The 27,177-nt window shown below is 31.6% G+C and overlaps 1 protein-coding gene across 6 annotated transcripts in view; it reads left to right on the top strand.

Moving 5' to 3' along the window:
* Positions 1-27,177, top strand: part of LOC122507833 — a 701,895-nt gene that overhangs the window by 594,719 nt on the left and 79,999 nt on the right. For 4 of the 6 annotated variants that reach the window (XM_043620759.1, XM_043620763.1, XM_043620758.1 and 1 more), the window contains 2 exons: positions 15,624-15,659; positions 19,529-19,648. The exons of 1 other annotated variant lie outside the window; for it this stretch is intronic. In XM_043620759.1, coding sequence (XP_043476694.1) covers positions 15,624-15,659; positions 19,529-19,648 — 156 coding nt within the window. The remainder of the gene's footprint in view (positions 1-15,623; positions 15,660-19,528; positions 19,649-27,177) is intronic. One more of the 6 variants, XM_043620762.1, reaches the window with a different exon arrangement.

The following is a 27,177-nucleotide window of genomic DNA, read 5'->3' as shown; positions in this document are numbered from 1 at the left end:
GAGAATCACCCTTATAAAGTTAATAAATTAAAATTTCAAAAAAAAAATTTGGTTTATTTTACGTGAGCGGTCTTGTTTTTTGACAAAGTACTTGCCTAATGGCAAATAAATAATTTTTAAACAAATAAACCCAAAAAAACGAAAAATGTAAAAAATATTTTTAACAACATGTAAAAATACATTTAACTTTTCGCTCCAGGGTGCATTTTTGGCTTTAACAACAAATATAAAAAATCTGACTAAAGATATTTAGCAAATACCTTTAGGTACCTCTTCAGGGAACCCAAATAAGGACCTAAAAAAATCGTGATGAGAATGAATTCAAAAAATATACTTAAAAGTTGATATTTTCTTTTACGAAAAAATTTTCAAAAGAAGGGTGAAAAAAATATTTAAATATGGACACCACAAAAATGAACAGAATGTCACATAACTCCGGACATTTATTTAGGGTGATAATACCCTTCTATAATTAAAACTGCAATACTCTAACTATTTCCGTTCGAAAGATAATGAATTTTAACTGTTTTGACAGTTCAACCTTTCGCCCCAGTCTCCCCTACTAAAAAAATATAAAAATTAATTTGTTATTTGGAGAAGTTTTTCTGGTTTTTCTCTTCCAATTTCTAACCATTCTAACCTAAAAACAAGCACACAAAAAATACACTGTTTCGTAGTTTTCGCTGTCATTAGTGGGCGAATAATTTCGCCCCAACCGCACAGTTTGTGAAAAAACACTTGTAAAATTTTTGAACAATAGTATATTAAAAATCCATTATGATATTCGTGTTCAGCACTAAATTTGACTTTAGAAAACACTTACCCGATAATTTTTCCGACCGTTTATCACTATTTACAATGGCAGACTAAATCAGTCAAAACAAGTAAGCGAGTATATCAAAATTACATTTGAGTACCTGACTCCTATGATAGATGGCGCCAGAAGCTCAAATGTGGCGTACAATGTTTATTTCACATGATAAGTACACAGTGTAAAAGGGACTTCAATCGGATGAATAGTTTTTTCTCCAGGACTACACGGAAAGAAAAAGTCCGTCAACCATTAATGGATTAGTATATTACTTTGAGACGGGACTCTTTTTCCGTTGATGGTTACTTAACTTTACTTAACGATTGAAAACGAGTCATGGATTGATTAGAATGCCAGTATGTGACCAATTGTTTTAGATTTAATGCTGAATTGTTATCAATGGCTGTTTGAATGTTTACGAATCATTAGTGAAAGTTTGTGAAACGTTAGTTGACTCGTATTCTAAATCTGCGATCTTCACTAGCGCATTGTTGCGCAGTGTACCGATGCGCATTTCTTCCGGTTTCTCTATAGTCCATGTGTTTTTGCTGTCTGCTATACATATCCCTATATACTATTATGTGTAATGTGAATATTTAACTTAACTAATAATTTGCAGTTGAATTGCGTCTAGAAATTGACCTCGATAAAAATATATTTTCTTTTATATTTCTCGCTAATTAAAAAGTAGTTATTAGTGCAAAATCATTTCTCACAAGTTGTGAAAAATTTTGTTATTTGGTATATAAGAACAGTTCGCTTCTAAACTTAAAATGTTATAAGTGTGCGTTTCTACGTGTAGTTATTATAAGTGCGAAAATGTGTTGGTCTAAAGCGTCTAAGAGTGTAAATAAAATATCGGAACTGTGCAACGAAAAAAATGTGTTCATTCTGTACCAAATAGTGTCTAAAATTAGGGATAATTCTGAAAGAAGTTGAATTTTTTGAATGCTTTTGATAGTCATAGAAAATTTAATAGACAGTTTTCTAAATTTTAGTGAACGAGTTTTATATATTGATGACAGTTTTCTAAATTTTAGCAAGCAACTCGTCACTGATTGTGACTCAAAGTATGTTATGCATTCAATGATTTTGTGTCCCGTCTCAAAGTAATATACTAGTCTATTAATGATTGACGGACTTTTTCTTTCCGTGTATAGAATAGTTTCGCCCCGCGAATAGTAATGCCCCATCCTACCCTATTTAATAAAAATAAAACATGCAAGCAGGAAGTGATTTAAAAAACATGAATTAAACCATGACAATTCATTATTTAAAATAAAATATTCCTACCGAGTTTTTTTTACAAAATCATTAATTAAAAAGTTATAATTAATTATACTTAACATGATGGAGTCTTGTTCAAACTACGGTCGAGAGCAGTCGTGTTTATAAACGCTCTGTATTTCTGTTGATTGGACTTATTACTATTTTAATATAAGTGATTCCTGTGCAATTTTTGCACTCTAACTGTGAATAAATTTATGCTAAAGGTTCATGATCAGCATCTTTTATCTTCGTTCCCTTTTTTGTTTGAGTGCAGTGTCAGTTGTTCTCATTAAACATGGATAATAATCTTGCAAGTGCCATTGCACAACTATCCAATGAGATAAAATCGTTTACTGCTTCTCAAGCAAAATTAATTGTGGACGTAAATGCATCAAGTACGGTTTCAGATGAGGTGTCTAATTTTCAATTTACTGGACGATGATGAAAACAATAAGGATTTATACTCTATTGTTTCCTCGACCTTTAAAAGTGTTGGTTTATTAATACCAGATTTGGCCTTGAACGAGGTGTGCAGACTGGAAAAAACAATGGGCAATCGTCCTACTATAGTTAAATTCATCTCTGATCGCTGAGTCCAGACGGTATTTACTAAAGTGACATAATTTCGCAACCTTAATATTTCTATAGCGAACGATCGCTCCCCCAGGAGAGAGAACAAAGAAAAGCTTTGCTAAAACGGCTTCACACTCTTAAAGAATCAGGAATTTCTGCTACAATAAGAAACTCTGCCATTTATGTTGATGGGACTCGATTGGGAGATGAAGATCCAGGTTCCTCTCAAAATTTCAAACAGTTCGCTATTACTTCAGAAGAAGATAAATCAGAGAAAGATCTCGCTTTGAAAAAAGTGCGTTCACGTAACTTTCAACTTTCACTTTCAAATTTCACCCAAAAAAATTTTCAATTTCACTTAAAAAATTTTCACTTTCAATGTTCACCCAAAAAAATGTTTACTTTCAATTTCACTTAAAACATATTCTCTTTCAATTTTCATCCAAAAAAATTTTCAATTTCACTTAAGGGCCTGTCCCGTTAATAAAATTAATAAATAGCACAAGCTCTGCAAAAAAAAATTTCCGTTGTCCGAAATCGATAAGTCATTTTCCGTAGTTTTTTGTGCACTGAATCGTAATCTGGCAACAAAAACCTCCCATCACGTCAGGATTTTGAGAAAAGTAGCGGGAAGAGTCCGAAAAATCACGTTTTTGTCGTTTTTGAAAATTTCTACCGGGTAAATCCGACATGCTAAAGACTGGTGACTGAAGTAAAATTAAAGCTTGGAACCTGTACTTTACAAAGATATAGTTATATTGACAACAACAAACTAAATTCGCTGTCAAAATTGATTTTTTAACATGTGTCAAGCATAAGAATTGACTCACACTGTCCGTAAATACAACTATTTTACAAAATGATTACAAATCTGACGTAAGTTTTTTTTATTTTGACATTATATTCGTAATCAGCAACCATGGAATCCTCCGAGTAACAAATTCTAAGAGACTCCAATTATTTTTTTAAATAATTGTATTTACGGACAGTGTGAGTCAATTCTTATCTTTAACATCTGTTAAAAAATAATTTTTGATAGCTAATTTAGTATATTATGTTGTCAATATAGCTATATCTTCGTAGCTTCGTTTTGTGGTTGCTGATCATAATTATGAAGTCAGATTTCGAAAATTCAAAAAGAAGGAGCTAATGCTTTAGAATGAATTATTCAATATCCATTAGACTGTCCTAAAACTTTCCACTTGGAGGTTTTTGACATTGCTGATTTTAAGTTTGAAGTCAGGTTTTTTAAATTTGAAATGACGGACCAATATAAATTTTCATAGATGGTATATCGGGTTGACACGATAAAATTAATTATTTCACACTGAAAAAAAATTCAACAGAATGTGCTTTTTACTCAGGCAGCTTTTGCCTGAGTAAAAAGCACATTCTGTCGAATTTTTTTTTCAGTGCAATGTGCATGGTAAGCTCCACCAAATAATTCTATTGATAGAACAATAACGATATTTTTGCTAAAGTATTTCTTTTGTCTGATTATAAGATGAATTAATTTCATTAGCAATAAGTTTGATCTTGCTTTGAATAAATAAGGAACAAAGAACTACCAGGATTATTTACATCACTGATTGCATCACTATTGTTTTCAACTATCAGGATTACTATTGATTATTTTTTTTGTTTTTTAAATACCTCTGTTAGAAAGTATACATTTAATCTTTGTGTTTCTGATTAGTCCGCGGCTATTAAGAATTGAGAGTTTAACAAGACAGTTAGTAGAAGGAAATCACCACTTTTATTTCAACAATTTCTTTTCAAATGTCAACCAAATGCACTCCTTGAAAGATGATAATATTTTTGCACATGGAACTGTTTGAAAAAATCGCAGATACTTACCAAAAAATAAGATAAAACATAGAAATCAAATAAAACAATGAAAAGAGTAGACAGTGAATACAGGCATTCGATGGGTCAAGTGGAAAGGTAATCGATCGGTTCAATATTTATCTAATTTTCATGATCCAGAAATCCAGATATGCTTTCATTATTTATGATTTACACAGAAATGCACGATATTCATCAATGGATTTCAGACTGAATCTTGTTAGGGATTTAGTTGATTATAATCTAAAAAGTAAGAATGGATGGAAATCTTATCCATCTAATATTTGTTCGTCAAAACGGAGAATTCCAAAAAAATGCGACGTGAAAATGCTAATCACATGCCTGTTTGTATTCAGAAACACAGTCGTTGTGATCATTGTAGCACAAAAAAAAACTACAAAGTATAGTAGTTGGATTAGTAAAACTCTAGACGTACCTCTTTGCTTATCTACCACGTCAAACTGATTTATAACTGACCATAAATATGAAATTGTAACAATATATGCAACAGATTAAAAAGTTAATAAAAAAATAAAAATCATTAAATACGATTTCATATTCGTAATCATCGACCCCGAAAATAATGAATCTAATACTAACTGAAACCTTCTTATGCTTAAAACTATTTCCATTAACATTTTTTTATTAACTCAAAACGTTTCTCAACTTCATTTGTTTATAAATATTTATTTATGCAATATGGATTATTAATAATAAGCTTCAGTATTGCTAGGTTATCTACCTTGTACGAAAATGTAAAAAGTTATGCAACTAAGCTTTGTTGAATTAATTATTAAAGTTAAATATATTGTACAGTTGCAGTTGTTACTCCTGATTAATACTGACGCAAAGGGTTAAAAAGCTTTTCAAAAAAATTTTGTAATTACAATTTTTCAAAATATTTTAAGTTTTCACAGACTAAGTAAAAAACATTTGCTGAATATTTATTAATTATTAGGTTTAAGGGCCCGCCTTTGTCGGGCACCGCAATCTAAGGGTGTGTGATCTACAGTATTTTTGTGCAGAAAGTATTCTCTACATTCTTCTGCACATCTTTAAAAATTTCATTGACTTTTGTTTGAACATTGCTTATAACATTATATATTGCAAAGAATTTATTTATTAAAAATACTCGGGCTTATTATCCCCTATCGTACTTTAAGTATTATTATAAAGTTTTACAAAAAAATCAAATAGCTGCTCTGCTATTTTTTGTGGTCTCAAAAAGAACTCCTCTCAACAATCACATATATAATTTTTTAACTCAGTACAATAGAGTATTCTAGATTTCATTATTTTTAATGTTGATTGTAGGGAATAACATCATAATTTTTAAGGAAAACCAAAATTTTCTGTATCTTAAATTTTACCCAGTAGAACATCGATAGCACCGTATAATATGTGAACGCGTCTGAGAAAATGGACCTCATGACCACACTCAACGTTTTGAGTAAAATGTGTTTAAATTTTTTCATTCAAATTACTGATTGAAAAATTGAGCAAATGAGAGAAGATTATAAATTTCTAGCCCTAACTACTGTTTATGAAAAAATAACAACAATTAATTATTTAAACAATTAAATAAATTGTTATAATTTTTTTCGTCCATATGAAACACTTAAACATTATTTTAATAGGTTTTTTGATATTTTTCTGATATTCTTTATATTCTCGCGTCAAAGGACCGCTGCGCGTGATGTCACATGCAATCCCGTCCTGCTCGTGATAAACAATGTTTAAATAAGTCAGTTGTCCAAGCCGTGCCATTTTTTTTTCTCAACGGAATATTACTCAGTGGTAATCAAAGAATAAGTACTATTTTCTTCATTTTAAAATTCGATTGCGAACATGGTTTTTTGCTATTTTGTTATAAATAAATAATTTGTTTATTTATTAAATTTCAATATTTTTTTACGAAAAAAATTTTATTCAAAACTTTGACTCAAATAAAAAATAATGCCTCTTGGATCATTAAAATCGGTTAACAAGTTTCTTTTTAATTATTTTTTTTTAAAAAAGTGTCTAAAAACTTTAATTGTTAATAATAATAACAAAAAAATTTTTTTTGGCAAATCCTTTGATAATACTATAGTAACGTTTAAATTGGTCGGACGTGTTTCAAACTACTGTCGTTATTTTCGTGATTTGTGTTAGTATATCCCTTCAGAAAAATCCCAGCTTTGGTCAGATTTGAGAAAAGGATGCTGTAATTCCTTTCGTGATACCTCCCTACACGCTGTGTTAGTGTTTTAATTAATTATTTTCCATATTTATGTACATATAAAACAGGGTAAAGTGACTATAGCATATTGATATATGCACTAGTGTTGTATACACGGTGAGTGGTGTTTTTGTTATATTTTCTCGTGACATACTCTTCACTACGCGTGTATTTATACAACTCGATCATTTCATAAAGTTGTTTAAAAAATCTTTTAACAATCAAAGATCAATGTGATTGTCTATTGGCATCAAAATTATTACGAGTGTTTTTGTGCTGCGTTCACGCCTGAGTGCCTTCTCACTTTGTGTTCATCATGAGTCAAAGTGAGACGAACAGTTTAAAGGTTCTCATACCGGATGATAAATCAGCTAATGTAAACATTGTATGCCCACTATGCAAATATCGTGTAGTAAAGGAAAAATCTTATTGCCCCGGTTGCAAGGTCGCTTACCACCCTAAATGTGCTGCCAAGACTGTTTTACTACCGAATGTCGGTTATAAAAAATGCTGTGGTCCCCCGTCACCTTCAATAACAAATGCATCTACATCCTCCAATACTGATCAATCGCCTCTCACCTTAGATAATATTCGTCATTTAATGCGAGATGAATTTTCATCTATGCGTAAGTGTATGTCAAATGACCTATCGAAGCTTGAGAAATCTATTGGTGCGTTGTCAAAGGACCTTAAAGAACACTCAACCAGACTCGACATTTGTGAAACAAAAAAAATGTGTTTCAACGTATCGATGATATTGACGTTATGGCCAGGGATAATACCGAAGGTAAAACCTCAGAATCTAATATTATTTCTGCATGTATGTCCGAATTGAATGACCGATCTCATCGAGCCAATAATATAATTATCTTTGGACTGCGGGAAGACATCTCCACTGAAAGCAGTGTCGATCTGGAAAATACTCTTCCTATTCTTAACTTTCTCTCAAAAAAAAACAATTTTGCCTGAACAAATCACGTTAACACGCATTGGTAAAAAATTGCAGGATGGAACCAAGCAAAGACCGCTGAAAGTAAAACTACCATATCCCGATATGCCAATGAACATTGAGAGAACCTTCGTCCGTCTCAAAACGTCAAGGCAACTACCCATGAATTGGCCTCCTATCAGCATTGCGCCAGACAGAACGGCGTTTCAACAAAGTCAATTCCTTCAAGTGAAAAAGGAGTTGGGCGAACGTCAGGCGAAGGGAGAGAAGGGGTTGTACATACGTCATCGGCACGGAACTCCCACCATTATAACGTCTCCCACCATCATAGTGTCTCCGGATCCGTCAGCGAGCTCCAGCGAACACCAAAACAATTCTTAAATTTGTGTAAGGTATCTCTTTACTATCAAAATGTAAGAGGTTTAAATACCAAAGCATTTGATGTCAAACATTTTCAAGATATAGAACTATATGATATTTTTTGCTTAACCGAAACTTGGCTTAAAGATAATACTCCGTCTAACATTTTTTTCTATCCTGGGTTTTTTTGTAATTTTCCGACATGATCGATCAACTTATCGAGGTGGAGGTGTACTAATCGCAGTTCGATCTGTTTATAATTCTTCTCCCATTCAATTACCCTCGTCAAATTTATCACAATCACACGTGAATGCTGTTGCCATAAAAATAAAATTTAATTTTTCAACAATTGTTGTAGTTACCCTCTATATATCGCCAAGTATAACAATTCCAGTTTTTAGTGCATATTTTGCTGCTTTCAGTGACGATTTATCCATTGTAACAAACCCTATAATTGTAATTGGCGATTTTAATACACCATCATATGGAATTGACCCGGAAATAAGTCAATTGGATTCTAAATCTTCGGCTGTTTATAATTTTTCTCAATTTTTGAATGCTCCGCAAATTATTTCTGAGTGTAATTACTTTAATAAATATCTTGATTTAATTTTTTCTAATATTGAGTGTACATGTGATACCGTACTGCACTCACTTGAATCTGAGGACAAGCACCACCCGTCTTTAGTTGTACACCTAGTCTTACCTCACGTTAACACGTTATCTTTGCCAACTTCGATATTTCACCTATGGATAATTTGAATTTGAATTTTCGTCGAGGAGACTTGTCTAACCTATATTTATATTTTAATGATTTTGATTGGTCTACGTTGTATAGTGTGGTAAATTCGAATGATGCGTGTGAATTTTTTTCTCAAGTAGTACTTGATGCGAATGTTAAAGTTTATACCGTTATATAATAACAATGTAATTTCTAATAATTATTTTCCATCTTGGTATTCAAGTTCATTAAAAAATCAATTCAATACAAGCATAAATTACTTAAAAAACGCAAACGTAATCATGATTTTTATAATAGAAAAATTAAACTTTTATCAGCTACTATTCAAATGAACATAAGGCGAGAATATCGAAATTTCATTAAATCTACTGAACGTAACTTATATACAGAACCGCGAAAATTTTGGAATTTTGTAAACGCTTGTAAAAGAAAACCAATTGTACCTAATACTATGACGCATGATGGAGTGATTCTTGACTCACCTCAAAGTATCGTGGATGCGTTTGCAGACCAATTTGCCAAAGTAAATTCTACATTTGACTTGAATGAATTAAGAGATTTAAATGTGTATGAATTCAACAGTAATGTAAATCAATCTTTTATACTTTCAACTAAGCAAGTAGCTAAAGCTGCGAAATCGCTTAAGTCATCTTTTACTGCGCAGGTTTAGATAAAATACCGAGTTTTGTCATTAGAGATTGTGCCTCAGTTCTTGCTCAACCTTTGACGTTTATTTATAATTTATCTATCAACACATGCTCATTCCCTATTAAATGGAAGAAAACAAAAGTCATACCAGTATACAGTAAGAAAAGCTATCCGTCAGTCATAGGAAAGTATGGGAATCGCATAAGTCTGTCTCACTCCCACTCATGGGATATGACTGACGTGGTAGGTTTTCGTACTGTATAAGAGTGGAGCAAATGAGGTGATAGTAAACTATCGTCCTATAGCTCTAATTTCAAATTTTGCAAAAGTCTTTGAATTCTCTATCAGAAATGAACTCTCTAATGCTCTTGCTTCCTTTGTGGTAGAGGAACAACATGGTTGCATAAAGAAAAAATCCTCTGTTACCAACCTAGCATCTTTTATTCATTTTGTTAACTCTGCCCTCCAGAGGGGCTCACAAGTAGACGTTGTATATACTGATATAGCCAAAGCTTTTGATTCTATTGACCATTCAATTCTGGAGAATAAACTTAAGGACACCAATATTTCACCAACCTTGCAATCTCTGCTTTTAAACTATCTCGCCTACAGACAACATCGCGTTGCAATAAAAGGTCATTTATCTAAAACTGTTACACCCGTACGCGGAGTACCTCAAGGCTCGTCCTTTGGCTCACCACTTTTCACGATATATGTTAATGATATTGTTCAGGGAATTAATTCTAAGCTTCTAATATTTGCGGACGATGTAAAAATTTTCCGGGAAGTAAACTGCGTTACTGAGTGTGATAATTTACAATCTGACCTCAATACTTTTTCGAAGTAGAGTGTTTCCAACAAACTTAATATCAATTTGAATAAATGTTATGTCGTATCGTTTACTAGATCTGAATCCCCAATTCAATTTAATTACACCTTAAACAATGTCATATTAGATAGAGTTTACTCAACTTGTGACCTAGGTGTTATTTTTGATTTTAAATTTTATTTTTTTTTCACTACACGAAAATGATCGCAAGCGCTTCTAAAGCATTGGGATTTTTATTTCGTTCTACGAAAGACTTTTGTAATAAAAACACCTTAGTTGACTCAATTGCTCACTGTAAAATCCGAGGCCGGTTTGTACTTTTGAACAGAATTCAAGTACATAATAGAATAATACTGCATGATTTTTTGGAGTTAAAGAAACATTTAGTTCTATTGATAGCAGTATCCTTTGCCAATTGATGAAAAACAGTAATTGCAACGTTTTTCTGAAAAAGTATTGATTTTTCCTAAAAATTAGATTTTAATGAAAATGTTAATGAGTTTCGGAAGTCAGGTGTACAGATATAGAAAATAATAAAATTACACGAAAGTTATAAAATATCATACCTGAAATTGCTTTTTTTGTTATATCTGTAAGAAATCCCTTGGAAGTAACACTTTTTAAGCTCGAAGAACGAATATTTATAGGTACAGAATTTCTTACATGTTGACAAACATAACAGAGGCTCAAAGCTTTGCTGTTCAAACGAGTATTAATTTTGTTGAGTGGTTTAAGAGAAGAAGAAAATTATAATTTAAGATTGATTTCTGTACCACTTTTAACTTTATATAGTTTTATTTGACAATTCGTGCACAAAGCATTAGGTAACCTTTCATCACAAGGGTCGTACTCACACATTTCCTCAAAGTAATTATTTAACTTTCCTTGCACTCGAATTATAATTTTTTACCTTCCAAAACACAATAAACAAACTTTTGAACGATTTTTATTATATGTTCCTGCCTTTCGCATTTTAATTAATACAAAAATTTATCTCAAAAACTATGGATCACTAGCATGTTAGAAAACAAAAATAAACAATTATAAGTAATCATGGAAACAAAGATTCAAATAATCAAAATTCTGTAATTTTGATGCCAATATTATAAAATTAAAAATGTTTAATTATATTATTTATTGTAGAGATTCTTTATTGATGCCAAACTATATCTTTTGCATATAAAATTTAGTTTAACCTTTTTTTTAAATAACATAAAATAACCAATAAAAAAGTAAATTTTTAAAATTTTCGTCGGCCATATTGGATCCGCCATTTTGAATTTTAAAAATCCGAGTACATATTCGTGATGAGAGACCTCAAAAACATATAAACACTAAGTTCTATTACATTTCATAGCTATTGCCTGAATCGGTGCACTGTAAAAAAAATTAAATAATTTTTTCTCAAATTAGCGCCATTTTGAAGCCGCCATTTTGTTTTTTTTGTTTCCGCTATTGCATATTTTGAAAGTTTAATAAGTTTGTGCCAATTTGTGACACTTGTATTCATTTGAAAAAAATGTTTTCAGTAAGAAATAATTATTTAAAAAAAAAATTTCATTTTTTTCGCAATTTGGTGCACAAAATTCGTCATATTTAATTTTCTATGCGATAAATTTAAAATCTGAGCATGGAATCTTGTAGAGCGACCCCAAAAACATAAAGAAACGCTTCAGTTATTTTTAGGGAGCATGTTTAATATATAAAATTATATCTTAAATTAAACACAAAATTTCAAAGGTTTCAGGCGTTAATGGGTTAAAGTTTTTGTTCATAAGTTTCGAACTTTTTTTTTAAAAATCATCGGATTTGCTTGAAAATCGTTACTCGGGGGTTTTTAAGGTCGCTAATTACGAATATGGAATCAGATTTTTTAAATTCAAAATGGCGGATCCAATATGGCGGACATTTTTTTTCAAAATCATTGGATTTGCTTGAAAATCGTTACGGGGGGTTTTGGAGTCGCTGATTACGAATATGACTTAATTTTTTTTAAATTGAAAATGGCGGATGCAATATGGTAGACGAAAAAAAAAATTAAACGAAAAAAAAAATTAAAATAAAAAAATTTTCTTTTTTGCCACGTTGGATCCGCCATTTTGAATTTTGAAAATTTGATATCTAACTTGTGATCAGCAACACCAAATACATTTTTGTTTGTCTTTTTTAAAAAATGCAAATGAGAAAAAATTGAAATCATTCGATTGCTTAACCGCATACAAAAACATCTTTGACATGGCGAAGAATGAGGATGTATAACTTTTGTTTTACTTCGAATTTTGCAATATTATTTTCGGAGATTATTCTTGACACTATAAGAAATCCGAAAATAAAAACAAAAAAAAATCGATTTTTTTGACATTTTGAACGGGAATGTAAACAATTGCAAAAAAAATTTTGACCTTCGACTAATTGCATTTTATTTTAAGGACCATCTATTTCTCTTAGTGCAAAATAAATTGTTTTGTTTTCTGTTTTAGTTATTAATTACCTATATACTTTTTTTAGTCTTAAAGTAGTTAAATTCACCATTATAGATCTGAATAATCATCCCTAAAAATATCTGTAAATCAAGCTTGATAGTACCTAATTCGTAACAATTATATTTTTTTTTATTTTTTGATACTGAAAACATTTATATAGTTATATCTGAGATATAAAAAAGTATGTCTTGTTCAATTATGCTAAAAGATGATTAAATATCATGTACCTAATAGTCAATTCTAGAAAGATTAAAAACTTGGCCTTTTAAAAAGTTTAACATTTTTCAAAATAGTGATAAATTTTCTTCTTATAAAATATTTTTTAACGAACTGAACTTATGATTTTAACAAAAAATCTTTATTGCAGACCTACTAATTTCACTCAAATTAAATTTAAGTGCAAAAAATTACAATTTGTTACTTTTTGATTTTTTCAACCATTAAATATTTAAATCTGACATTTTTAATTCATAATTCACAATTTCACTATTCTGACGACAAAATTCGAATAAAATACCAAAATTAACCTTGTACAAAGTTTAAGTAAGATTAATTACAATAAATAAAAATTTTCGAATTTTTGAAAAAGTTGCACAACTTCCGTTCACATTAATAATTTTTAATCTACTAAGGTAAACGCACAACTACTTGGACACTTTTAAAATAGTAGCAAATTTAGCAACGTTTTTTACAAAGATAATATCAAGTCGATTTTCGCCTGCATTTTGGCAGAAAAATCTACACATTTTCTATAATATTGGAGGTTACTGATTTTTCTTTTTTTAAAATTAATCCTTGGAGTTTTGCGGATCAATACATCGTAATTTCATCTTTCAGAAACATTGAGAACATTCTTCAATTTGCAATTGTTAATGACAATTATAAATTTTCATTTTTTAGCAATCGTTTTATTTCATCTTTAAAGTATAGACTTTAAGCTTTAATTTTAAAAAAATTTACTTAATTATCTTTATTTCTTTCAAAGCAATAATAAAATTAAAATAAAATGACAGCCACACAAAAAAATAAAGTGTCTTGATCTGGGGTCGAGACATATGTATTCCGATGTATTTCGATGCGCCGAATCCGAATCCGCCATCAGAATTTGGCCAATGGGTCCTGGTTTCGCCCTAACCTCAAAAAATACCCTAAAATCGTTAAAATGGTCACTTTTGATTTATCAAAATTGAATCTAACCGCATATTAATAATTTTCTCAGATTCCTTAATTTAAATAAACTATTCTATAAGCTTTTCAATTGAAAATTAATATAAAACAATAAATATATCGAACCTAACCTCAAAAACACATCTAAGATTCCAAACAAACAAATTATACCATACACAGCGCAATAAAAATTATGTAAACTCATAAAAGTTACAACTTAGGTGGTTTTATGATTGCTGATTACGAATCCGGTGTTAGGTTATCATAATTGAAAATGATATCCAATATGGCGAACAATATAATTAAAATTTGTTTGGATTGGCTTGAAAATCGTTACTCGGGGGTTTTTGGGGTCGCTGATGACGAATCCCATGTCGGTTTCTAAAAATTCAAAATGTCGGATTCAATATCTCGGTCTTTATTATATTAACGATTTTTTAAAATTTATTACTCGCGGTTTTTTGGGACCTTTGATAACAAATCGTATATCAATTTTTAAAATCTTAAAGTCTTACGAATTGTCTAACAATTCGTAAGACTTTAAGATTATAAAAATTGATATACGATTTGTCTAACAATTAAATTGTCAAACAATTCGTAACACTTTAAGATTATAAAAATTGATATAGGATTCGTTATCAAAGGTCCCGAAAAACCGAGAGTAATAAATTTTAAAAAATCGTTAAAATAATTAAGACTGCCATATTGGATCCGCCATTTTGAATTTTTAGAAACCGACATAGGATTCGTCATCAGCGACCCCAAAAACCCCCAAGTAACGATTTTCAAGCCAATTTTAAACAAATTTTAATTATATTGTTCGCCATATTGGATCCGCCATTTTTAATTTTGATAAACTAACACCAACTTCGTAATCAACAGTCATAGAAACACATAAGTTGGAACTTTCATGAGCTTAACTTTTTTTTATTGCGCTGTGTATGGTATAATTTATTTGTTTGGAATCTTAGATGTGTTTTTGAGGTTAGGTTCGATAGATTTAATGTTTTATATGAATTTTTAATTGAAAAGCTTATAGAATAGTTTATTTAAATTAAGGGATCTTAGAAAATTGTCAACATGCGTTTACATTCAATTTTGATAAATCAAAAGTGACCATTTTAACGATTTTAGGGTATTTTTGAGGTTAGGGCGAAACCAGGACCCATTGGCCAAATTCTGATAGCGGATTCGGATTTAGCGCATCGAAATACATTGGAATACATATGTCTCGACCCCAGATCAAGACACTTTATTCTTTTGTGTAGCCAACTTTTTGTGTTTCTTTTGTGTTATTAAAAGATGTTAAAAAAATCGATCACTCCGAGTCAGGATTAATTATGTTTTCTTGCTTTATTGAATAAAATAGAATTTAATTTTCAAAGTAAAATTTTACGGAATTTAAAACTTTTAATCATATTTGTTTGAATAAATTCAGTTTTTTATTGATGGAAAAAATACTACTTAGTGTATAATTTTCTTTCACATTTTTGAAACAGAAATTTCTTTCTGAAGTAAAAGAAATTCGCAAGGTTAAATTAAGGTTTTTCAGCCCGCAGTTTTACCATTACCCATTAATTAATTATGATTTAACTAAACATAACTAATGAAAAAATCGGTCGTTTTCGGTCTTTGAACCTAACATATACACGTCATCGACTGCCAAAGGGTAAAAACCATTAATAGTAAATAAAGTTTTCATATACAACTAAAAATATATTTTTAGGGCGACCAAAACCTTCAGTGACATGGTGGCAAGATGGTAAACTTCTAGATGATGTAATAGATACTCCGAAGTTGGAAGAATATTCAAGAAAAGAGGAACCGCAAAAAATGCCTGTTTTTTGCCCGTTTTTTGTACATCGACAATTATCACAAAACGTAAGTAAAAAAATTCGACCAAAAATCTTCTTAATCTGCGTGAAAATTGTAGTTGATCATAATTTTTGGTTTTTATTTAAGGGTAGCCAAACTCGTAATTCAACCCTCTAAAAATTGACAAATTATGAAATTCATACCACCATAAATTCAACAAAAATAATTAATTATTAACGGTAAAACTGATAAATAACGAAAATAAAAAATCCATTTCATAAAAAAACATTCTAAATTACCTAAACATCCTCAAAATGCTTTTCAACCCCCAAAAAACTACCCCTATTTGAAAAATTGACCAAAATAAACACAAAAAAATTATTACTCCGCAAAATCTTCACGAAAATTATAAATAAAATCAACTAACTAGTCAGACTTTAATTCCATGCTAGAGTTAATCAATCAACCCCAAAAAACTACCCCTTATTAAAAATTTTATTATATTCCACATTTAAAAAATTATTACTCCGCAAAATCTTGACGAAAATTATAAATAAAATCAACTAACCAGCAAGACTTTAATTCCATGGTAGAATTAATCAATCAACCCCCAAAAACTACCCCTAATTGAAAATTTTACTATATTATACATTTAAAAAATTTTTACTTCGCAAAATCTTAACAAAAATTATAAATAAAATCAACTAACTAGCCAGACTTTTATTCCATGGTAGAATTAATCAATCAACCCCCAAAAACTACCCCTAATTGAAATTTTACCATATAACACATTAAAAAAATTATTACTGCGCAAAATCTTGACGAAAATTATAAATAAAATCAACTGATCAGCCAGACTTTAATTCCATGGTACAATTAATCAATCAACCCCCAAAAACTACCCTTAATTGAAATTTTACCATATTACACATTTTAAAAATTATTACTGCGCAAGATCTTCACGAAAATTAGGAATAAAATCAACTAACTAGCCAAACTTTAATTCCATGCTACAGTTAATTAATCAACATCCAAAAACTACCCCTAATTGAAAATTTTACCATATTACACATTTAAAAAAATTTTACTCCGTAAAATCTTCACAAAAATAATAAATAAAATCAACTAACTAGCCAGAATTTAATTCCATGCTATAGAAGATCAATCAACCCCCAAAAACTACCCCTAATTGATAAATTGACCAAAATAAACAAAAAAAAATTATTACTTTCCAAAATCTTCATCAAAAATATAAATAAAATCAATTAACTAGTGAGACTTAATTTTCTTGCTAAAGTAGATAAATCCACCCCTTAAAAACTACCCCTAATTGAAAAAAATACCACAATACATATTAAAAAAATTATTACTCCGCAAAATCTTTACCAAAATTATAAATAAAATCAACTAACTAGCCAGACTTTAATTCCATGCTACAGTTAATCAATCAACCCCCAGAAACTACCCCTAATTGAAAATTTTACCATATTACACATATAAAAATCTTTATTCCGCTAAATCTTCACGAATATCATAAATAAAATCTATAACTAGCCATACTTAATTAACTTGGAAAAGTAGATTAAGCAACTCTTTAAAAACTACCCCTAATTAAAAAATTTACCATATTACACATTTAAAAAAATTTTACTCCGCAAAATCTTCACGAGAATTATAAAGAAAATCAACTAATTCGCCAGACTTAAATTACTTGCTAAAGTAGATTAATCAACCCTCCAAAAACTACCACTAATTGAAATTTTACCATATTACACATTTAAAAAATCATTACTCATCAATCTTTTCACAAAAATTATAAATTTTATCGACTAACTAGTGAATATTTTTCAGAGTAATTATTTTTTAAATGTGAAGATTTTGCGGAGTAAAATTTTTTAAATGTGTAATATGGTAAAATTTCAATTAGGGGTAGTTTTTGGGGGGTTGATTAATTCACTTTAGCAAGTAAATCAAGTCAGGCTAGTTAGTTGATTTTATTCATAATTTTCGTGAAGATTTTGCGGAGTAAAAAGTTTCTAAATGTGTAATATGGTAGAATTTTTAATAAGGGGTAGTTTTTTGGGGTTGATTGATTAACTCTAGCAGGGAATTAAAGTCTGGCTAGTTACTTGATTCTATTTATAATTTTCGTGAAGATTTTGTGTAAAAGAAATTTTTTAAATGTGTAATATGGTGAATTATTTAATTAGGGGTAGTTTTTGAGGGGCTGATTAATCTACTTTAGCAAGTAAATCAAGTCAGGCTAGTTAGTTGATTTTATTCATAATTTTTGTGAACATTTTGCGGAGGAAAAAGTTTTTAAATGTGTGATATGGTAAAATTTTTAATAAGGGGTAGTTTTTTGGGGTTGATTGATTAACTCTAACATGGAATTAAAGTCTGGCTAGTTAGTTAATTTTATTTATAATTTTCGTGAAGATTTTGAAGAGTAAAATTTTTCTTAATGTGTAAAATGGTTAAATTTCAATTAGGGGTAGTTTTTAGAGGATGATTGATTAATTCTACCATAGAATTAAAGTCTGGCTTTCCAGTTGATTTTATTTATAATTTTTGTGAAGATTTTGAGAAGTAAAATTTTTTTAAATGTGTAATATGGTAAATTTTTTAATTAAGGGTAGTTTTTAAGGGGTTAATTAATATACTTTAGCAAGTAAATTAAGTCTGGCTAGTTAGTTGATTCTATTCTTAATTTTCGTGAAGATTTTGCGCATTAATAATTTTTTAAATGTGTAATATGGTAAAATTTTCAATTAGGGGTAGTTTTTGGGGGTTTATTGCTTAATTCTACAATGGAATTAAAGTCTGGCTTGTCAGTTGATTTTATTTATAATTTTAGTGAAGATTTTGCGCATTAATAATTTTTTAAATGTGTTATATGATAAAATTTCAATTAGGGGTAGTTTTTGGGGGGTTGATTAATCTTCTATAGCATGGAATTAAATTCTGGCTAGTTAGTTGATTTTATTCTTAATTTTCGTCAAGATTTTGCGCATTAATAATTTTTTAAATGTGTATTATGGTAAAATTTCAATTAGGGGTAGTTTTTGGGGGTTGATTGATTAATTCTACCATGGAATAAAAGTCTGGCTGATCAGTTGATTTTATTTATAATTTTCGTCAAGATTTTGCGGAGTATTAATTTTTTAAATGTGGAATATAATAAAATTTTCAATAAGGGGTAGTTTTTTGGGGTTGATTGATTAACTCTAGCCTGGAATTAAAGTCTGACTAGTTAGTTGATTTTATTTATAATTTTCGTGAAGATTTTGCGGAGTAATAATTTTTTAAATGTGTAATGTGGTAAATTTTTTTAATTAGGGGTAGTTTTTGAAGGGTGGATTAATCTACATTAGCAAGGAAATTAAGTCTCACTAGTTAATTAATTTTATTTATAATTTTGATGAAGATTTTGGAGAGTAATAATTTTTTTTGTGTTTATTTTGGTCAATTTTTCAAATAGGGGTAGTTTTTTGGGGGTTGAAAAGCATTTTGAGGATCTTAAGGTAATTGAGATTGTTTTTTTATAAAATGGATTTTTTATTTTAGTTATTTATCAGTTTTACCGTTGATAATTAATTATTTTTGTTGAATTTATGGTGGTATGAATTTCATAATTTGTAAATATTTAGAGGGTTGAATTAGGAGTTTGGCTACCCTTAAATAAAAACCAAGAATTATGATCAACTACAATTTTCACGCAGATTAAGAAGATTTTTGGCCGAATTTTTTTACTTACGTTTTGTGATAATTGTCGATGTACAAAAAACGGGCACTTTTTGCGGTCCCTCTTTACAGCCAATAAATTATTTATTGATCAAGTAACAAAATCGTTATGGGGAACTAAGTTAGAATGCAGAGCTCAATCTGGAGAAATTGGAAAGCCTGTTATAAAAGAAGTACCGCTAGATGTATATTGTAAGTAAAAACAAATATTACACTGAGATTCCGTTAGATTCATTTAAACATTGCTTGACAGATTTTTACGAAATCATACGAAGTTGAGCGTTTTACCTACTATTGGCTCAAAAAGTATAGTCAGTCATCGGATTTATTTGAAACTCGATACTAGAGGGTTTTCGCTGATTACGAAAAACTTTTGAAACGATAATACCCCGAAAACCCCCGAGTATCAATTTGTGGACAAATCTGTGTGTTTTTGTAGCCAAAAGTCTGCTTGCGTCTATACACGTCATCGACTGTTTGAGCCCACCTGCACCATGACGTGTATACACGTCATCGACTGCCAAGGGGTTAATTTTGTAAACAGAAAAGTACATGTTTTTTTACATCATTTTCACTTGTATCTATACTTTCGGACCTTGTAGAATGTTCAATAAGAATCCTATCGAGTTCCAAAATTTTTTTTATACTTCTTGATCCTTTCTGAACAATAATATCTAAACGATTAACAATTATTGTAATAACTATTTGAGATTTTTAAACAAAACAGTAGTCATGTTATCTTTGTCGGAAATTGAGGTACAAAGATGAGACAAAGTACATGTCACAGAGAATACGACACTAATTACAATTCAATGAGAAAATTTTATAAAAAATTATTTCTATTAATTATTTGCAAAAGTTTTTTCAGTTTTTTGCTTTATTGCACCATTAGCAGTCAGGTGCATACCGCTGTAAGTCTTTTTGTCCGAGACTCAAAGTTTAGCACTACTGCTATTTTTTGGTAATTTTTTTCTGTGGTTGAAACTGATTTATAACTTTAAAGATCTGGTTTCAAAGGATGTACAGAGGTGTAAACACCTAAAATATTTTTCCTGTGTTAAAAATTTCAAAATTGTATGTAGGGGCAGTGCACCGGTTGTGGGCACGCCCCGATTGTGGGCACCCCTACGTAAACTTTGACAGCAAGCAGATTTTACTGATTTAAGTATTGCAAGTCGTGTTCGTTGACAATACGGACTTTTCGTATTGATAACGAAACAAATATATGCATTTGTGTAATAGCTGTGAGCATATAATAAAGAAAATTTGCATTAAATAAATAAAAAAGTAATTTTGTATTGTTTTCGAAGAGCAGCATATGGGTGTAGATTCGTTCAGAAAAAAGGGTTTAATTTTTTTTGCAGTGTTGTCATTATATTTTGTGATTTACCTTCGTGTTTAACCAAAATCCTGCATCACAAAATGTGTTGGTCTTTTTAAAAAATGACTGTCATTCCCGGTTGTGGGCACCTTTATGTTAAGGAGGCTCTACCATCTGACAATGATGTGGACTACTGTCTCATCTATCTAAACTTTCTGCCAAGGAAAGTGACAGCCGCAAACTCCATTAAATGCGATGAATATAGTCGTTCAGTGCATTAGAAGTGCGTTATGGTATGCGTACTAGCTACTTCACATGCAAGCATTATGCTTTTGTTAGCGATGAGCATAGTGTGAAAACGTGTCATCATTTTTGTTCTTTATCCCGGCAAAGTCTCTTAAAATAAAGAAACTTTCATTTCTTCTTTATTTGTGTTGGTTTCCTTTAATATTTTTCCATTTTTAGCGGATTTTTCAAGGGTGCCCACAACCGGGTACAAAAATTTTTTTGTCAAAAAATTTCAAATAAAACTTTTTTATTTAAAGGAATCCTTTACTGACAGTCACCTTAGACCTCTAGCTTTAAATTCGTACACATACATTTGTATAATATGCACATGGACAAATGTTATGAGGCAAAAACAAAAGGGTGCCCACAACCGGAACACTTCCCTTAGATATCGGTAAAAATGATCTGAAGTCCTCACTGACTTGCTCGTGTCTACAATCCCAGGTACGAATTTAGGTTGGCCGCCAGAGTTTGAAGGTTGGCCCAAGGTTGGCCTAACTTTGGCAAGCGAAGTTTTGGTTGCCAGAGTTTGCCCAACTTTGGCAAGTACTAGTGCCCACAGTTGGCCCGACTTTGCAAGCCAACCATTAAATGCAGAGTTTAACCAACCGTCGGGCCAACTTTGGCGACAAAGGTTGGCACAACTCATCCAAACGTAGTTTAAAAGACTTTCAGTTTCGGTTGGCCGAACTCTGGGCCACGGTTGGCCCGACGGTTGGCAAAACTCAAGAAAAGCAGTATAATTGACTTATAGTTTTTGGTCGGCCGAACTCTGGGCCACGGTTGGCCCGACGGTTGGCAAAACTATGTCAAATGCAGTTTAAATGACTTAAAATTTCTTGGTCGACCGAACTCTGGGCCACGGTTGGCCCAACGGTTGGCAAAACTATGTCAAATGCAGTTTAAATGACTTAAACTTTCTTGGTCGGCCGAATTCTGGCCCACGGTTGGCCCAACGGTTGGCAAAACTCAAGAAAAGCAGTATAATTGACTTATAGTTTTTGGTCGGCCGAACTCTGGGCCACGGTTGGCCCAACGGTTGGCAAAACTTTGTCAAATGCAGTTTAAATGACTTAAACTTTCTTGGTCGGCCGAACTCTGGGCCACGGTTGGCCCGACGGTGGGCAAAAATTTGTGAAACGCAGTTTAATTGACTTGATTTTTCTTGGTTGGCCGAACTCTGGGCCACGGTTGGAAAAACTTTGTCAAATGCAGTTTAAATGACTTAAACTTTCTTGGTCGGCCGAACTCTGGGCCACGGTTGGCCCAACGGTTGGCATAACTTTGTCAAATGCAGTTTAAATGACTTAAACTTTCTTGGTCGGCCGAACTCTGGGCCACGGTTGGCCCAACGGTTGGCAAAACTTTGTCAAATGCAGCTTAAATGACTTAAACTTTCTTGGTCGGCCGAACTCTGGGCCACGGTTGGCCCGACGGTTGGCAAAACTATGTGAAACGCAGTTTAATTGACTTACATTATTTTGGTCGGCCAAACTCTGGGCCACGGTTGGCCCGACTGTTGCAGCTTTAATATACCTTTTGCGTTATGCACTCCCATGTGAGCGTAGCGTAGTGGTCAGTGTATAAGTCTTCGGTGCGTTAGGTTAGGGGTTCGATCCCAGCGAGCGTTAGATTTTTTCGAAAATGTATGTATGAGATTGTGTTTAATAATAATAGGTAAAGGTTATATCTGATGTTCCCGCTAATAATAACCTGTTAATTGTTTAAACAATTTAGTTTTTTAATAATTTTTTACCTTTCGCTGTTGAAGTTGACCAAACTTTGAAAATTGTGGTTGGCCCAACTTACGCATCTAAAGTTGTGCCAACTTTGGCGTCAGTCTTTGGACCAACCATTGAAATGTATAGTTGGCACAACATATGCATTGTAAGTTGGGCCAACTTCCTTATGAGTTGTCGGGCCAACCATCGTCGCCATTAGACGGCGAACCGTTATCATCTGTATGGTTGGCCCAACCTCTGGCACGAGAAGTTGGACCGACTTTGTAAAAGTTGGACCAACTATGGGCCGACCAAAAAATCGCACCTGGGATAATACAGTTTCTCGTGCCGCCTATGGGAAATGGTTTATGATGCGATGGTGTGCACCTTACCGCTAATAGTGCACTAAAGCAAAAAACTAAAAATGTTTTTGTAAATAATTACATGAAATAATTTTTTTTACAAAATATTTTAATGAATCGTAATCAGTGTCACATTTTCCGAAACGTGTACTTTGTCTCATCTTTGTATCTTAATTTTAAACTAAGATAAAATGACTACTGTTTTGTTTAAAAATCTCAAATAGTTATTATAATAATTGTTAACCATTTAGATATTATTGTTCATAAAGGTTCAAGAAGTATAGAAATAATTTGGGAACTTGATATTATTCTTATTGAACATTCTACAAGGTCCGAAAGTAGATACTAGTGAAAATGATGTCAAAAAACATGTTCTTTTGTGTTTCAAAAATTAATAACTCTCGAAATAATTTTTTGTACTTCCTTCATTTTCTACAGTAACGTAGAAATGTAGCTACTGATTCCAAGTTGTTTCAATATTGTGCGATTTTTTTTACTTGAGATATAAGTGTTCAAAGCCAACTGACTTAACATTTTACACCGATAGTAGTTCCTTGTGCACGCGTTCAGTGACAGACTTTGGCGGACTCTGACGAACTTGTGACAGACTTTCACGAAATCTGAATCAGAATATTGTGCTATTTCATGAGTGAGAAGCCCCTCGCAAGTTTAAAAACAAATTTTATCTTCAAAATTCGTTTTTTCATTGGTTTTTCAACAAATTTATAAAAAATTTGAAGGAGCTTTTAAGATGTCAAACTAAATAATTTTTTCTAACACACGCACCGAAAGTACATCATTTCTCACCTATAAAGAGGGTGGAAAGTACGTCTTTCCCGGAGGCAGGGAGAGAATGTTACTTTCCCTCCCCGCTGTGACGTCACGGGGAGAGAAAGTAATATTCTCTTCCAGATGCTATAATAATTTGTAATTTTTTTTAATAAATGCAAAATATAAAAAGAGCTATATATTTTTTAAGATTAAATATGTATAATATTGTTATTTTTTTAATTAATAATGCATTTTAAATAAATATTACAACAATAATAATTATTATAATTGTGGTTAAATGAATATATTATTATTAACGAGTTTGTATCTAATAATAATTATTTTTAATTGTCAAACATTCTTATCTCAATATAATCAGTATTGTGAATATTTGTTTCTAATAATCTAGGTAATAATAAATTAACATTATAAAATTAATAGTATTTATTTTAAAAAATTCCGTTAAATAATTGCATATTTGTGCTTTCGTTTACGTGTGTTAGAAAAAATAGTATGTGCACCACGGAAGGAAAATGATTTTCACCTCGTGTGTTTGCAGTTCTCGACTTCGCTCGCACTCGGGAAAATCACTATTTTCCTCCCTAGGTGCACAATATACTATAATTTTTAATTTTAATCAATTTGTTGTACGACGGGCCCAGACGGGTTTTTCCCATTTTGGCGACGAGCTGAAAACCCATTTACGCAAATGACGAACACCTCATTCAACGTAAGATTGAGCTATTAGGACGTGTATTTGTATACGCTGAGTCATCACTCAACACCATAGCTCTTTCTCTCTCGCACCAAAGACGCACCACCCAGGTCCGCCGGTGACAATACAACGACCTTCGCAACTTCGACATAAAACTAGTTGCCTCTCGCTCTCTCTCACGCGTTTCTCTCTCACACCAATGTGGAGGAAACTGGCCATTGTTACGGCGGAACAATTTTTAAAATTAAGTAAAGATGTAAAAGGTTGTTTTTGTTGAGAATTCACATTTATTTTAAAAATTTTTTTTAAAATAAAATTTTTTATTTTCAAAATTTAAAAATTTGTTTTTAGTTATTAATAGGAATTATAATTTTTTCGCATTTATATTATTAACCCTATTATAATGTTTATTATTATTATTAACTAATATTATTTCATTGTCATTATTTATAAGCATGGTTAACAGTACTGTTACTATTATTATTATCATTATTATTATTTTTTTTTGCTTAGGGAATTTTGGGAAATCTCCCTACAGGTACCTTCACGGAAAAAAAGAAATTAGCTGCAGCAGTAAACAGATGTTTGCTGTGAAATCTCTAAAAAATTAGCTACCACAGCTTAGAAGTTTGCAGTGGCAGCGAACATGTTAGCTGTGGCAGCAAACATTAGTAAAAATGTATGCGAGTTTCCTGTCATAGCGAACTTGTTTGATCTCACAGTGAATTTTTTCGCTGTCCCTATTTCAACGAACAAGGTTTGCTGTGGCAGCAAAATGTTCGCTGCCACAGCAAACCCTTTCTATGTGTGTTGGATTCCGCACTCCAAGGTTATGTGGGGTTAATCTAATAAAACAAGAGGAAAAATATAAAAAAAATAACTTTATAAATAACATAATAATCTAAATAAACCGGCGACATACTGTCAGCCTGACCCACTAAAACCCGTAACCCTTCATTTGGAGCCCTTTACCCTCCCTCGGAACTGTCGTAAGACTTTAACTTTCAAGGGTGTCGCTCCAACTCTGTCGCTGATGCGGCTTTCTTCATTCTCTGCGGTTCTCCTGCGTCAGTAGTTAAAAAATTTAAAACTATTTCAATGTCAGCGGAATTTACAGCACAAAATTAAAAAGAAATGTTAAAAAGTGTGAAAAGTCAAAAGATTAATAGTAAATGGGTATAAAAAACAAAAACATATAAAGTAAACAGCTATATGAAGTTAAGGCACTTTTCCTATGTGACGGTTTGAAAAAATCGATTTTTTTGCATATTTCAAAAGTACAATATTGTAGAAATATCGTGTAAAAATTTTAGACAGATATTTGAAAAACTAACAAAGTTACAGCGCGTAGAATTAAACAGTGCACGGGCGCAAGCTACAGCTACCAAAACTTTAAACGCGTTTTTCTCAAAACCACATTTTTCTAACTGGTGACAAGGATTACTCAAAATCTATTTAACCGATCGGTCTGCAATTTGGAGGCATTATTCTACACATGAGTGGCTATCGTGTGAACCTCGATCATGATTTTACATAAACATTTTCCTATTTTTTTAAAACAATTACTTACGAAAAAACAAGCGATTTTTGAAATTTTTTTTTAACAGTCCGCCATTTTGTTATTTATTAAGATAAATTATTTATTGAGGTTCACACGATAACAGTAAGCCTACTGAGTAAAACGACATTTGATTTTTTTATTTCAGACAATACTGAAGAAAGTTATCGTTGCGACCGTTCACCCGTGCATTTTCAAAGGAGTCACCTTTGACTCATAAAAATAATTATTAAATGATTTGAAAAATCACTAAAAAATTTTTTTTGGATATTTTTAGACACCAATTACAACATGTAAAATAAATTATAGAATTATATTTTATTTTCTGTGAAAAAAAAATTTCTGAAAAAAGCCTGAAATTTCGGCCGTCACATAGGAAAAGTGCCTTTTATAAGTTCTCGACATGCCGCCAATTTTCTTCTGACTGGGTCATCAGCGATACCATGTTCTCCGGTGTAACTTGACTGTTTACACCTTCGAACATGGCCCGCCTCTCCAAGTCCCATTTCTTGCATGAGAAAAGGATGTGCTCTGCGTTGTCCACAGGAAACTGGCAGTATGCACACACCTCATCTTTACGTAATTTAAAGCGATACAGGTACGCGTTAAAACACAAGTGCCCTGTAATAGGTCAATTAATAGGAAACCTGACCTTGTTTCCTATTAATCCATCGACCCTTTTCCTCACCATCCCATCTTTCCTGCCATCTGTATATGAGCCTGCGCCTCGCTTCTTTGCAGATCAGGCCCATGCTAGGTCTAATTCCCTCTTCTGAGGAATTTCTTTCTTTAGAAAGGAGAAAGATTTCCTCTCTCTTTCTCTCTTTTGCCAAAAGATCTGCTGGCGGGACACTTGCAAGGACCTGCACAGAACTCGCAGATACCGTCTTATATGCAGAGATGATACGCGTAGTTATCGATCTCTGCGCTTACAGTATCTTTTCACAGATGGTAACACATCTTTTACTCCTCAGGGATGGGGCCC

Source organism: Leptopilina heterotoma, unplaced genomic scaffold, assembly GCF_015476425.1.
Source record: "Leptopilina heterotoma isolate Lh14 unplaced genomic scaffold, ASM1547642v1 Lhet_510, whole genome shotgun sequence".
NCBI lineage: Eukaryota > Metazoa > Arthropoda > Insecta > Hymenoptera > Figitidae > Leptopilina > Leptopilina heterotoma.
This window is presented reverse-complemented; position numbering and strand designations above follow the sequence as displayed.